The 15,433-nt window shown below is 42.1% G+C and overlaps 1 protein-coding gene across 3 annotated transcripts in view; it reads left to right on the top strand.

Annotated features, from left to right (window-relative positions):
- Positions 1-6,073: 6,073 nt before the first annotated feature.
- Positions 6,074-15,433, top strand: part of ACSS3 (acyl-CoA synthetase short chain family member 3) — a 175,969-nt gene continuing 166,609 nt past the window's right edge. For all 3 annotated transcript variants that reach the window (XM_049883956.1, XM_049883957.1, XM_049883958.1), the window contains exon 1: positions 6,074-6,520. In XM_049883956.1, the coding sequence (XP_049739913.1) occupies positions 6,210-6,520 (311 nt within the window). In that variant the 5' untranslated portion in view covers positions 6,074-6,209. The remainder of the gene's footprint in view (positions 6,521-15,433) is intronic.

Consider the following 15,433-nt stretch of genomic DNA (forward strand, 5'->3'; position numbering starts at 1 on the left):
TCATAGATGACCCTGTTTGCATTGAAATATTGGTGGCATAGCTTTCAGCATCATATTAACTTGCAAGCCACCACTGTACCAAAAATCGACAGGTGAGTGTTAGCAAAATACCTATTTAAAGTCCTAAAATAAAAAATGTCATTTTGATGACTAAGTTGTGTCTAGCTGAAGCCTTGGTATTTTCTATCACCTCATATGCATGCAAAAGTTGGATAATGAAAAAAGGAAGACAGAAGAATTGATGTTTTGGAATAGTGGTGTTGAAGCATGTTGAATTTACCGCATACTGACTGAAGATAGAGCAAATTAGTCTTAGAAGGACTATAACCACAATGTTCCTTAGAAGAAAGAATTGCAAGACTTCAGCTCACTTACTTTGAGTGTGTCATCAGAAAAGACCAGTTGCTACAAAAGAACATCATGTTTGGTAAGGTAAAGGGCCAGTGAAATCAAGGTAAAAAAAATGCAACAGTGGACTTAAACATACCAACGATCATGAAGATGGTTCAGGATTTGGCAACGTTTTGTTTTGTTACGCATAAGATTGCCATGAGTAGGAGTTTACTGGAAGGCAACTAACTAACAATTTAAGTGGCAGGGCTAGTAATCAAAATGGGACTCAATGGGCAGTGATTTTAAGCTTTTCATATGTTTAGTGATCCACCAACAGGTCTTTAGTGCTGTAATTTTTTTTTTTTTTTTAATTGTGATTTAGGTGAAAGTCTACAGAGCATATTAGTTTCTCTTTCAACAGTTGATACACAAATTACTTTGTGACATTGGTTGCTGCCTTCAGCTGGGTTTTCTAGAGGAGCAAAACCAATAAAGCAAGAAATGGCTCACGAGGTTGTGGAGGCTGGAATGTCCCAAGTCTGTGATGAGGATAGATAGAGGCTTCTCCTGATTCATGTAGCCGCCTGGTGAACTCAACATCAGCAGGTCAGAGAGCATGGCTCTTTTTCAAGGGCTGCAAAGGTTGACAAATCCCAAGATTGGCAGGCAAGATGACAGATAAGCTGCTAGCTCAAGTCCCAAGAACCAGAGGTCAGACAAACAGGAGCCAGCTGCAGCATCCAGAGTGAGCAAAAGCCCCTGTGTCTTTCTAGAATGTTCACTTATATTGATGCAGGTCACACACCTAAGGAAACTCCCTTTCTACAGGTTGGCAGGTCACACCAGATCTCATCATGGAGGTGATCACATCACGTGACTGCCAAACCACTGGGAATAATAGCCTAGTCAAGTTGACACACAACCTTAATCATCACAGTTGCCAAACCTGGGATGTGTCAACACTCTCTGCTTCTCCACCTTAGGTTCTTTGTTTCCATTATTTCAGTTTTCCTGCCTTCTCACCTTTGTTTTGGGGCTGGTGTGCCCATTAATCTCATGTAAATGATTGAACTATGAAGTACGTCCCTCACCTATGTTATTGTCGGCCCTATAGAGCTGCTTAATCTTTTGCTGAAGGGTGAACCTCAGGAGTGACTTTATTTGTTATTGTTAAGGTTAAGTGCCTTGGAGTTGGCTCTGACTTGTAGGGACACTATTGTACAACAGAAGGAAATACTGCCTGATTCTGCGCCATTCTCACAGTCATTGCTAAGTTTGAGCCCATTTTTGCAGCCACTGGGTCAATCCAGCTTAGTGAGGGTCTTTCTCTTTTGTGATGACCCCATACTTTACCAAGCATGATGTTCTTCTCCAGGGACTGATCCCTCCTGATAGCATGTCCAAAGTATATTAGATGAAGTCTCACCATCCTCCCTTCTAAGGAGCATTCTGGCCATACTTCTCCCAAGAAAGATTTGTTCATTGTTCTGGCAGTCCATGGTATATTCAACTTTCTTTGCCAACATCATTCACTTGACCCAAGCCATGGTATTTTCAATTGCCTCATATGCATGTGAAAGTTGGACAATGAATAAGGAAGAACGAAGAAGAATGGATGCATTTGAATTTTTGTGTTGGCCTTAAAAGTTGGTCATTAAAAGTTTATCCTCAGACACCCATGTTTATTGCAGCACTGTTTACAATAGCAAAAACATGGAAGCAACCAAGGTGCCCATCAACGGATGAATGGATAAATAAATCATGGTATATTCACACAATGGAATACTACGCATCGATAAAGAGCAGTGAGAAATCTGTGAAACATTTCAAACTTGAAGGAACCTGGAAGGCATTATGCTGAGTGAAATTAGTCAGTTGCAAAAGGACAAATATTCCATAAGACCACTATTATAAGAACTTGAGAAATAGTTTAAACTGAGAAGAAAACATTCTTTTGTGGTTACGAGAGGGGGCGGGGGGGTGAGAGAGGGGCATTCACTAATTAGATAGTAGATAAGAACTACTTTAGGTGAAGGGAAAGACATCACACAATACAGGGGAGGTCAGCACAATTGGACTAAACCAAAAGCAAAGAAGTTTCCTGAATAAACTGAATGCTTCGAAGGCCAGCATAGCAGGGGCAGGGGTCTGGGGACCATGGTTTCAGGGGACATCTAAGTCAATTGGCATAATAAAATCTGTTAAGAAAACATTCTGCATCCCACTTTGAAGAGTGGTATCTGGGGTCTTAAATGCTGGCAAACAGCCATCTAAGATGCATCAATTGGTCTCAACCCACCTGGAGCAAAGGAGAATGAAGAACACCAAGGACACAAGGCAATTACGAGCCCAAGAGACAGAAAGGGCCACGTGAACCAGAGACTACATCATCCTGGGACAAGAACTAGATGGTGCCTGGCTACAACCAATGACTGCCCCGACAGGGAACACAACAGAGAATCCCTGAGGGAGCAGGAGAGCAGTGGGATGCAGACCCCACATTCTCATAAGACCAGACTTAATGGTCTGGCTGAGACTGGAAAGACCCCGGTGGTCGTGGCCCCCAGACCTTCTGTTGGCCGAGGACAGGAACTATTCCCAAAGCCAACTCTTCAGACATGGACTGGACTGGACAATGGATTGGAGAGGGATGCTGGTGAGGGGTGAGCTTCTTGGATCAGGTGGACACTGGAGACTGTGTTGGCTTGTCCTGCCTGGAGGGGAGATGAGAGGGTGGAGGGGGTTAGGAGCTGACTAAATGGAAACAAAAAGAGAGAGTGGAGGGAGAGAGTGCTGTCTCATAGTAATTGGGAGTGTGTAGCAAGGTATATATGGGTTTTTGTGTGAGAGACTGACTTGATTTGTAAACTTTCACCTAAAGCACAATAAAAATTATTAAAAAAAAAAGTTTATCCTCAGATGCTGTCTGCATTTGAACTATTTACACCTCTATATTTGGCTTCAATGCAGTTTTCTAGTACAACTGCCTACTGCTGCCGTATTTGTACTGTAGACTCCATCCAACCCAGATTCTTTGCCTTTGTCCTACTATGCCTTTATTCATGCTCTTCCCTCAACCTGAAATGGAATCATCATTTATATTCTTTTCTATACAATTACTTAATAAAGATAATAATTAAAGCGTCCAGAGACAGTTGTTTTGATCTGCAATGTGGAGGTCCAACTTTGCCTCATACAATCTTTGAGCCAATCCTTCTATTTTTAAGCCCTAACTTTCATTTTTAACATTTAGAGGAACCCAGGACCTCTAAGTCCTAAGATGTCCCAGGTTTCTAAAGGAATTTATATTCTATTTTCTTCTCTTTTTTAAATCATATACCATGGATCCATATTCTTTCCACTCTTTTATTTGGTTTCTTCTCCATTCCTTTTCTCCTTGTCCTTGTAGTTTTTACCACCACTCCTTTTGACTCTGTTTCAATGGGGATTCTCTAAGGAGATGCAATAAATGTGAATATTCAATTTGTCATGTTTTATTGGAAGTCTATGACCTTTTTTTTTTCTTAATAGAAAGATAATCAGCCAGATGCAAAAATCATGTGCTCAGAGGCAGATTTCCAACCTTCTTCAAGTCACAGCACAGAAAGAATATGATCATATTTGTAGAGTACACTGGGTTAAATGGCAGTGCTGGAGCTGATTGACCCTGAGCACTAGTCCACCTTGAGGCAGAGATCATAGCACACCTATTATTCAAGGCACAATGGCTGAGAAGCTCTGAGAATTGATAAGGTCTGAGATCTGCCTTTTTTTCTTGGTAGCTGTGTGGCCTCAAGCAATAGCCTATCTTTAAGTTCTGTTTGTAATGATGGGCATGATAATTAGCACTTAGTACTCTTATGAGAATCACAGGAGCCAACTTATTCGAAAGCGTCCAGCAAAATGTGTACACATAGCAGGTGCCAATAGCTGTCTGTTTCCTTCTTCCTTCTAATGAGCCATACCTTGGGCAATGCAGGTACTCACATATTTGTTCAACGAATGATTGAAGTGGACATCATTATAATACAGTGGGGGGTAATTTAGGGTCAAGGCAACTTGTATACCAGATAGCAGCATAAAGCAAACTGACTGAGAGGAAAAAAAAAAAAAAGAGGGAGGTACGATTTGAATCTGGATCTTGACTCTCTGGATTCAAGAGATGGCTGCGTCCTTTATCATCAGAAATCATTTGATTTGAGGTCTTCAGAAGGAACAAAGTAAGTGCAGATATCAGGAGTGTGTCCCTGGGTGGTGCAAATGGTTAAGCACTCCACTACTAACCCAAAAGTTGGCTGTTTGGATCCACCCAAAGGTGGCTTGGGAAAACAACTCAACAGTAACTGGTTTTAGGTGTTAGGAAAACAATCTCCTGCCTTGTTTCTCACCTGAAAGGGAATTGTTGTTTTTGTTGGTTGCCATCCAGTAGATTTTGAGCCATGGACACTCCATGTGTGCAGAGTGGAACTGCTCCACAGCGTTCTCAAGTAGATCATCAGGTCTTTCTGCCAAGGCACCTCTGGGCTGGTCCAAACTGGCAACCTTTCAGCTAGTGGTAGAATGTGTAACCATTTATGCTGCCAGGAACCCTTGGAAAGGAAATAGCTAAGGTGATTAAAGAAATTTGCTTTGTTTTGCATTAGATTTATTTCTGTTCTGTTTAGCCTTTATCCCCACATCATTCTTTTCCTGCAGGATAATGTGTTTACAGCTTTTCAAGTTTACACTCTTTCCCAGGGTCAGGGTCATCCCCTATCTCTCATCTTAGATTTGGAAATACATGTCTTTACATTTAAAACTGCAAATATTGTCACAGTAAGACAGAACGTGTTCGGCATAAAATTAAGGCAAACGATTGCATCTGAATTCCACTCTACTGCGAAAAAAAGTAACAGAGCTTGAGGCATGCATGGTAAATTCAAATAGTCATTCACACCACCTTTTTCCTAATTTTCTGCAGCTTCCTCTTTCCAATTTTTTCATCTTAGTTCTCCCTTTTGGTTTATCAGGAGAGAAAAAAAAAAAAAAAAAGGCCACAGCAACTACAAAGAGGCAAAGTAGAAGGGAAAATATGCAATAAGACCTGTCTGCTCGCTGCTTCTAAATTCTGTAGGGACGCCAGTCAGCAGGTGAATCCCTATTCTAAGTTGGGATACCTTCCCTAGTGGCCTGTCAATTACCCCAGCAAACACTACCCGATTTGGCTAGCCCAACCTCCTTCCACTCCTCCTACCCTCTCAGCTGTCAGGAAATCCTGGAGCAATCTTCGCCCTGGAAGCGCTGTCTGTGTGTTTAACAACCCGGGATTATGCTGATTTAAAATATAGCAGTTACAATTCAGGAGCCTTGAAGCAATGCCCAAGGTTGGTAGTTTCCCCTGTAGGCCAGAGGAGATGCCGTCTGCTCCAGTTTCCTCTCCAAAGATTAAATTTAGGCAAGCTGCAAACACTTGCTTGCTTGAACATTTAAAGCGACTCAGGTCCATTGGCCTTTTCCTAGGAATGCGAGGGTACTGCAGAAGGCGGGGTGGGGAGGGGGTCGTTCTGCAGTTTGAGAGCGCTTTTCCTGGGAGAGCCGTGGGATTGGAAACGGATGTGGGGACTGGATTTGTTGCAGCGGCGCAACTCACCAAGCGCAACGAGGCTGTAACCTACTCGGTCTCCACTCCAACCTGTTGCTTCCTCTGTGGCTCCAGGGCGGTTTTTCCCGACGACTCTAGTACGACTTCCACAACTCCAGGGCTTCGGGGCTTACTTTGTTCCCGCCTCCCTCCCGCTCCCCTTTGGTCCCCAAGAAGTCGCTAAAGCCCCAGTTGTCGCTGGTGAATCGTATTCGGGGACAGCGGGGAGCGCAGATTGCTGGGGCAGCGGGTGGCAATGAAGCCGTCTTGGTTGCAATGTCGCAATGTCACTGGAGCCAGGGGGCTCGGGGGGCCACTGCCCGGGTCCATACCGGCCCGGGGAAACGTCCCAGCCCTCAGGGCTTTTGTGGCCCCCGGCCTGCGAGGCGGTCTCGGGGGCCGGGGCTGCAGGGCGCTGTCCTCAGGCGGAGGCTGCGAGTACAAGACCCATTTCGCGGCCTCGGTGACGGATCCAGAGAGGTTCTGGGGCAAAGCTGCCGAGGAGATCACCTGGTACAAGCCCTGGACCAAAACGCTAGAGAACAAACACCTACCTTCCACCAGTTGGTGAGTGACTCCTTCGCCATCCCTAATGTCTCCTAACTTCTTGGGAGCCCTTAGCACAATGTCCCCAGCTCTTGGAATCTGGAATTCCTCTATCTAGCAAAAATTAAAATCGGGATTGGAGATGCACTCAGACCTTTCAATTTGTTTTTAATTTTACTTTCATAGCTTTATTGCTTTCTTGTCTTGGAGGATTAGGTTACATATTGTGATCTAAGTTTCCTATAAACTTTACCTGTGTGGCAAGGCTCTGCTTGGCTCTTGGGATGTTAAGTTGTCCCCCAGGGACAGCACAGTCCAGTAGGGAAGACAGTTACAAACAAATGCAAACAGTCTACAGAAGTATTACCAAGTACCCACACCCTGTGGGATGGAAGAGGTTGAGGAAAGACTTCAACAGAATCACATCTAAGTGGTGTTTGGAAGGAAGATATGTCTTCTCAAGGTCCACAAGGACCTGATTGTCAAAATCCAGGAGGTTGAAACACCTTGAAATGTGACTGTGGTTACAAATAATTGGATTGGCTGAAGTGGTAGGAGATGGGGCTGGCGAGTTAGGAACTGGACTGGGAAAGGATTTCTGTGCATGCCAAGTAGTGCGGACTGGATCTATAGCCTGTGTATATGAAGCGGCAGCATGAATACCCAGAAAGAAGGTGGATATAGGCCGAGCAGTGTTAGAAATCATGGTAGGAATAAAGTTTTCCTTCTGTAGTTGCAATTGTGTAGTTGTTAACATTGGTTTTTATAGTAAAACAAAGACACATTGTAGAGTAAATGCCAAACTTGCTTGGATATTGATGATGAGGCACACTGCTCATGAGAAGCTCACTGTTGTGGGCCCTTTTGGGGCTGCATGCCTAGCCCCTAAGGGTGTGGTTGCTCTCATCTGCCAGATACTGTTGTTATTGTGTGCTATCCAGTTGATTCCCACTCACAATGACCAAATAGGACATAGTAGAAATGCCCCATAGGGCTTCCTACCCTGTAATCTTCACAGGAGCAGCTCACCAGGTCTTTTCTCCTACAGGGCCTCTGGTGGGTTCAAACCACCCACCCTTCAGTTCACAGCTGAGTACTTAAATCATTACACCATCAGGGCTCTTTTGCCACATATTAGGGAGGGACGTTTCCTGTAAAAGTTTGAGAAACACTACTCAGTGATGGGGTGGGAAGAATGATGTGTGTTAGTATTTGAAAGATGTCTCCTTGGTGATATCAGGTAACCTGGAATGGAGAAGGGCAAATCAGCCAGAATTTGTTCTGTGTCCCTACAAGCCCGTTCATCTCATGATTGGAAACTAGTCCTTTTTAGTATCTGAGCATCTTGGCCCTTTCTCTTTGTTTACTTATTCAGTAGTGTTTTACTGACCTTTTTTGTGTGCCTGGAACCCTGGTGGCACAGTGGTTAACAGCTCGGCTAACCAAAAGGTCAGCAATTTGAATCTACCAGCTGCTCCATAGGAATCCTATGCGGCAATTCTGCTCTGTCCTATAAGGTCTCTATGAGTTGGAATCAATTCAATGGCATCAGCTTCGGTTTGGTTGGATTTGTATGCCCAGCAGTGAACCAGACACTAGGTACACAACAGTGTGCACAACAAGGCCCCTGCCTTCTGGGAGTCGTGATGATTAAGAGCGTGGACTCCGGGATCAGACTACCTGGGCTTGCGGTCTACATCTCGCAGTACTATGTGGTGAAGGGCAAATTAGTTAATTAATCTTGTCAGTGCTTCAGTTTCCTCAAATATGTCTGAGGTTTAACTGAATACAGGATATGATCGTGTTTTGCATATATTAGGCACTATCAGTGCTGGAAGAAGATTAATAGCAATCTTTGTACTGTCACATCACAATTATTTTGGAAGTAGGAAATTATTTTGAGAACAGGAGGGGAGATAGGAGACTATACATCCAGTCTCAAAGTTCATTGAATAAATGGTTTCAATTTGAATCCGTTACTCTGTTGGACACCTAATTGCAAATGCTCCTTCTTGGTTTACAGTATTCTACAAATTCCCTCAGTGGCAGTGTGCCTCTTTTTTTGTTTGTTTGTTTGTTTTTGTATCCCTAGAGTCTAGAGCAAAGATGGCATATGAGTTTAAAAAATGATAGCCATATAACAGGGTGCATAGGTTTGATAATTTTTTGCTGTGACATCTGTTTCTGTTTGTGAAGACAGACACAAGCTGATGTGAAGGAGTTTTGCTTATGTTCATTGAATCTGGGATCTGGGGAAGGAAGATGCTGAATGAAGAGGGATTGTGACAGCTAAATGTTCTCTCCTAGAAGGAGCTGACGCACATGTAGTCACAATCTCTGATGCCCTTGGCTGTCCAGAGACAAGAGAGATTCTCTTTCATCATTATAAGCTTGTCTGTTTTTTATGAAAGTAAACTTCTCTCATTTATGAAAGTAAATTTCTCTCGTAATTCACAATCCTGTCAAAAGTCAAGAAATCAAATGGTGAATTGCATTGGGCAAATCCACTGCATAAGACCTTTTTAAAGTGTTAAAAACCAATGATGTCACTTTGAGGACTAAGGTGCACCAGACCTAAGCCCTGGTATTTTCAATTGGCTCATATGCATGCCAAAGCTGGATGATGAATAAGGAAGATCGACGAAAAATGGACACCTTTGGATTGTGATGTTGGCAAGGGATATTAAATATAGCATGGAATGTCAGAAGAATGACAAATCTGTCTTGGAAGGAGTACAGCCAGAAAGCTCCTTAGAAGCATGGATGGTGAGACTATATCTTACATACTTTGGACACACTACCAGCAGGGACCGGTCCCTAGAGAAGGACACCATGTTTGGTAAAGTAGAGGGTCAGCGGAAAATAAGAAGACCCTCGACAAGATGGATTGACACAGTGGCTGCAAAAACATAGGAATGATTGTAAGGGTGGCTCAGGACAAGGCAGTGTTTTGTTTTGCTATACATACATAGGGTCGCTATGAGTTGGAACCATCTCGAAGGCACCTAACAATAACCCCAGAAGTCCCGACCCATACATCAGATCGCACATTAGCTTTCGTAGTGGCATAAACTACCCAACATTTTACACATGAACATGGAATAAAAATGTTTAAGAGTGATATATGGCTGGGATTTTCCATAATACTGAATAACCCTATAAAACACATTTCAAGTAGTGTGATCTCTGAGATCTTTGAAAAAGAAACACAAATTAAATGGAGCTGTTTTAGTAACTTGCGAAGAACCACCTTTGCTCAGTTTGGAGATTATGATTACAATGTTGATATTGGCTTTTTGGGCAATAAAATCTCTACTATATAGACTTCAAAAGGACTCTGGTGGCACAAACTGTTAAGCGCTCGGCTGCTAATCGAAAAGTTGATGGCTCAAACTCACTCAGGAGCTCCAGGAGAGAAAGACCTGCTGATCTCTTTCCATAATGTTACTAAAACCAAACAAAACCTGTTGCTGCCAAGTCAATTCCAACTCATAGTGACCTTACAGGACAGAGTAGAACTGCCCCATGGGGTTTCCAAGGAGCAGCTGGCTGATTTGAACTGTTGAACTTTTGGTTAGTGGCCGAACGCTTCACCAGGGCTCTGCTCTGGAAAGATTACAGCAAAGAAAATCCTATGGAGCAATTCTCGTCTGTCACATGGGATCACTATGAGTAGGAATTGAGTCCACAGCACTCAACAATAACAAATACAGACTTCGAGAGTCCATGGGTGGTACAAGCAGTTAGTGCTTGACTGACTGACTAGTAGCTAAAAATGCTTGACTGACTGAGTGGTAGCTAAAATGTTGGTTGTTGAAAGCCACCTGAGGTGGCTTGGAAGATAGGCCTGATGATTTGCTCCCAAAAGGTCACACCCTACTAGTTTCTCTAATCCTGGAACACATCTGGATGTTTTGGTTATTTTCTCCTGATGAATTAGACATCTGGCTTCCTGTCCTTTCACTGAAATCCAGCTGCCACTCTCTGAGTTATTAGATAATTCACTTTTGCATCACGCATTGTGGTTGACTCTCCCATCCAGGTCCTCAATTCATCCCTTTCCATGGAAGCCAGGCAATTCCATTTTGGTTTATTGTAAACAATATCTAATGATAAAAATCTCACATACCATTTGATTTAGAATTTAATATGTATTAAACAGACTACATGTTGAGAAGGAAAAGACACCAATTAAATGCAGATTTTTATAAAATGCTGTAAATTTGGTGAACATTCCTGTAGTGGCAATAGTATAGCCTTTTTAACATGTATGATCTTAATTACCTACAGCTATGAGATTAAGGGTGTTTAATCTTTCCAAATCTTAAAACTGCGTATAAGAGTTAAAGAACACCAGTCACTCACTCAATGTCTGTATCCAAAAACAAACAAACTCATTGCCATTCAGTTGATTCCAACTCATAGAGACCCTTAAGGATGGAATAGGACTGCCCCATAGAGTTTCCAGGGAGCACTTGGTGGATTTGAACTGCCAACATTTTGGTTAACAACTATAGCACTTAACCACTACACCACCAGGGTTTCCAATGTTTGTATATAAAAAAAAAATGTTTGTATAGCACAGATAAAATGATGAAAGAGGTAGTGAGGGCACTGAGTAGCAGGGGAGAGGTGTGTTAAATCATAATACAACTATTTATTTAGAGTTCCAATAGATGCTATGAAATACAATGGTTAGTGGAGGATTTAGTGTTAAAGGATCGTGGGATGAAATGATGAGGAAATGGTGTTTAAGTTGAGATAACAGTGAGTAAGGACTAGACATGAGAGAAATGAAGAGGAATATTCTAGGCAAATAAAATTATATGCTAAGGTCATGAAGTATGAGGCATCTTGGTAAGTTCTAGAAACTGAAACAAGGCTAATGTGTCTTAAAAAAATTGAGAAATTACCAGCGGATAGAAACAGAGAGGCTTGTGGGTCATGTTAAGAAATTTTTTTTTTTTTTTTGTCTTGTCATATAATAACACCAAAAACAAATTGCCATCAGGTCAACTCTGACTCCTGGTAACTCCATGTATATCAGGGTAGAGCTGTGCTACACTGTGTTTTCAATGGCCGATTTTTTTGGAATCAGATCTCAGGCCTTTCTACTGAAGCACCTCTGGGTGAACTTGAACCACCAACCTTTTGGTTAACAAATGAGTGCCTTAACTGTTTGTGCTACCCAGAGACCCCTGGAAAATAATAGCTATCACATAAGGAGTTACCAGCACATGAATTTCCTATTTCTTCTTTTTGCACTGGAAACAGGAGCTGAGTTTAACTCCAGCTCTGCCACTTACCTTGGGCAAGCCTCAATATCCTCATTTACTAAAATGAGTACAATGAAAATATCTATTCCTTAATAAGTAAGTGCAAAAAAGAATAGCTTATAAAATGTCCAGCAATCTTTGAATATGGAAGAGATACTCTCATAAGCCGGCATAGTCCGGGAAGTTTTTGGGAAAAGGTAGCATTTGAAGTGAATCTTAAAGTAGGATTTAGAGAAAAGACATTTCTGTGTGGGAAACAACATGATGAAAGCATAGAGATAAGAAAGAACCAGGTGTGTTTAGAGGACAGTATAGTAGGCCAGTTGGCTTGTAGTGGTCATTCTGAGTTACTGATAAACTTGATTTCAGAGAGGTAGTTTCAGGATAACCTTAGAAGACTTGAAATAGCAAGCTAAGGCATTTGCATTAACTTCTTAGACCTCAAGTCATAACCAGACTGCAAGCCTGATTCCAGATAGGCTTTGTTTGACCCAGGTGCTTTTTTTTTTTTTTTTAATTTAGTTGCTAGTGTTTAAACATTATGATTTTCACGTAAAATCCAAATTTCCTGTAACAGTTCAGCTTTTGGACTTCTGTTGAGAAAAGCAGCATATCTGTCAGCAGTGGGGCAGCTTCTCTCACGGCAACATTTGACTTGAACTTAGTAGCTACTGCCCCCTTTAAATGGTGTGTGAGGTTGCTGATTAACCACTGTCCTCCCTCCCCCCATCCTTTATTATGTTATACTCTGCCTGTACTAGTCGTTAACTTTGACTGTTTGGGCATTTGTGTTTGCAGTGCCTACCATGGCAGTGATGATCTATGGAAGGTTTTTGTTCAGAGGATAATGGAATGAGAGTAGTATTCAGACTTGTCATGGATTGAATTGTGTCCCCCCCAAAATATGTGTCAACTTGGTTAGGCCATGATTCCCAGTATTGTGTGGTTGTCCTCCATTTTGTGGTCTTCCTATGTGTTATAAATCATCATCTCTGCCTGTGGTTAAAGAGGATTAGAATGGGACGTAACACCCTTGCTTAGGTCACATCCCTGATCCAACGTAAAGGGAGTTTCTCTCAGGTGTAGCCTGTATCACTTTAATCTTACAAGAGATTAAGGGAAAGGGACACAAGCAGAGAGTTGGAGGACCTTATACCACCAAGAAAGCAATTCTGGGAGCAGAGCACATCCTTTGGACTTGGGGTTCCTGTGCAGAGAAGCTACCAGTCCAGGGGAAGACTGATGACAAGGACTTTCCTCCAGAGCCAACAGAGGAAGCCTTCCCTGGAGCTGACACCCTGAATTTGGACTTCTAGCCTACTACTAGACTGTGAGAGAATAAACTTCTGTTTGTTAAACCCATCCACTTATGGTGTTTCTGTTATCGCAGCACTAGACGACTAAGAAAAGAGAAGACAAATTTGACCTCAGATTTCAAGTGTCACGGGAGAATGGGGGATAACAGAGATTAGAAAAATCAAAGCCATGCTAACATGAAATAACAAGGGTCTGATGAACCAGGGTAGGAGCAGAAGGGATACTTTAAGGAAGCAAGGCTAAATTAAATGTAGTGACTGCTTAGCATTAAAGTTCATGGAAGGAAAAAAAATTATGGTAAGTGCAAAAAAATTGAGTCAAATGTCTAAGTGGATGAATTGATTAGGCAAGTGAAGATAATAGGTTAAAAACTGAGAGGGGGATTTGATGTAGATGTATATAGATTTGAGTATCAGTTGCAAAACGAAAAACCCAACCAAAGTAAATCCATTACAGTTTGAGTAAATTCCAACTCATAGGGACCCTATAGGACAGAATAGAGCTGCCCCATAGGGCTTCTAAGGAGTGGCTGGTGGATTCAAACTGCTGACCTTTGGTTAGCAGTGGAACTCTTAACCACTATGCCCTCAGTTGCAGAGGTGATAGTTAAAACCTTGTTGAGGAAGGAGGGAGGGAGAGAAGGAGAGGGAGAGGGAGACAGAGAGAGAGAGAACAGAACTTTGGGGAGAAGTAGAAGAAAGTGGAAAATACCTGTGTGCATGGATGAAACTTGTTCAAAGAATTAGGAGAAGAAAGGGAAGGGTATTTTAGTGCCATGAAATATAAGATAGAAAAAGGGAAAGTAAACAGTAGTCAAGGGCTCTAGAGATGTTTCGAGGCTATTAATGATTGAAAGAAGCCAGATGTCACTCAGAGATACTTGGCTTTTAATAACATGATGTCAATGGAGAGATGAGTGCCAAAGCCAGAGCATTGCATTCCAGAGTGAACTGTAGTAGGCAGAAACATTCCATGGAAATATTTGACAATTACAGGGGAAGGAGAGGCAGGATAAAAGCATGAGAAGGTACCTAGGTCAGGTAAAAAAAATAGTTTCCTCTCCACCCCTCCTCTATCTACTTCCTTCTTTAGGAGAAACCTGTGTTTAAAAACGAAAGTGAAAAAAATCTGTGAAAAAGGGCGAGAATCTTATTTCAAAACCCACTGCTGATGAACAGGACTCCCTGTTTTTACCAGTTGAACTTTGTATGGTAGTTATCTTTTTTTTTTTCTCTCTCTCTTTTCTTAGGTACTAGAAGTTCATGGTATAAACAGGGGGAAAGGTTTACAAAATGAAATAGAGTTACTCAGTAGATAGATCTATGTGTTCTTGTTATGTACTGCTACAATTCTAGTGAGTTAGATAGCTAAACATTTTATTGTGAGATAAGGGAATTAATATTTGTTGAGTGCTTTCTTTGAGCCATAAACGATACAAGAGATTCTGTGCATTTCTCTTTTAGTCCTCCCCCAGTCTCTGCAAGACTAATGTCATTACGACCCTTCTACATACAAGGGAATTGAAGCTCAAGGCCATTGCTCATAGTTATTGTGGGGCAGAGTTGGGGTAGTAATAACTTGAGGGGCCCTGGCAACTGTTCTAGAGGCTGTTTGCCAAATCCTTAATCATTAAACACAGATTCAAGAGTGAGGAACTGTTCTAAATTAAAGGGGGATAAAAAGACATGTGAGCTAAAGGCAACAGGCAATTCTGAACTGTATTATTTTGCTGTAATTGAATTTTTTTAGATAATCAGTGAATCTTGAATGGGGATTAGATGGCAGTATTCTATTGAACTCACCAGTTGCTCTGCAGGAGAAAAGATATGGCAATCTGCTCCCATAAAGATTACAAAACCCAAACCAAACCCCATTGCTGTTGAGTCTATTTCCACTAATAATGACCCTGTAGGACAGAGTAGAACTGCCTCATAGGGTTTCCAAGGTTGTAAATCTTTACGGAAACAGACTATCATATCTTTCTCCCACATTTTCTGTCATATTTTCTCCCATGAAGTGATTGGTGGGTTGGCTGATAGGGGTTTGCTGGGGGTAGTTGCTGGTAGTTTTGAACCACCAGCCTTTTGGTTAGCAGTTGAGCACTTAACCACTGTGTCACCAGGGCTCCCCCTATGGGACAGGCTAGGAACCCCTATGGGACAGTTCTACTGTGTCCTATAGGGTCACTATTACTTGGAATTGACTCAACAGCACACAGTAACAGAGAAGCCCTGGTGGTGCAGTGATTAAGTGCTGGGCTGCTAACTGAAAAGTCAGTAGTTCAAATCCACCGGGTGCTCTGCTGGAGAAAGATGTGGCAGTCTCCTTCTATAAAGATTTA

Source organism: Elephas maximus, chromosome 4 (assembly GCF_024166365.1).
Source record: "Elephas maximus indicus isolate mEleMax1 chromosome 4, mEleMax1 primary haplotype, whole genome shotgun sequence".
Lineage (NCBI taxonomy): Eukaryota > Metazoa > Chordata > Mammalia > Proboscidea > Elephantidae > Elephas > Elephas maximus.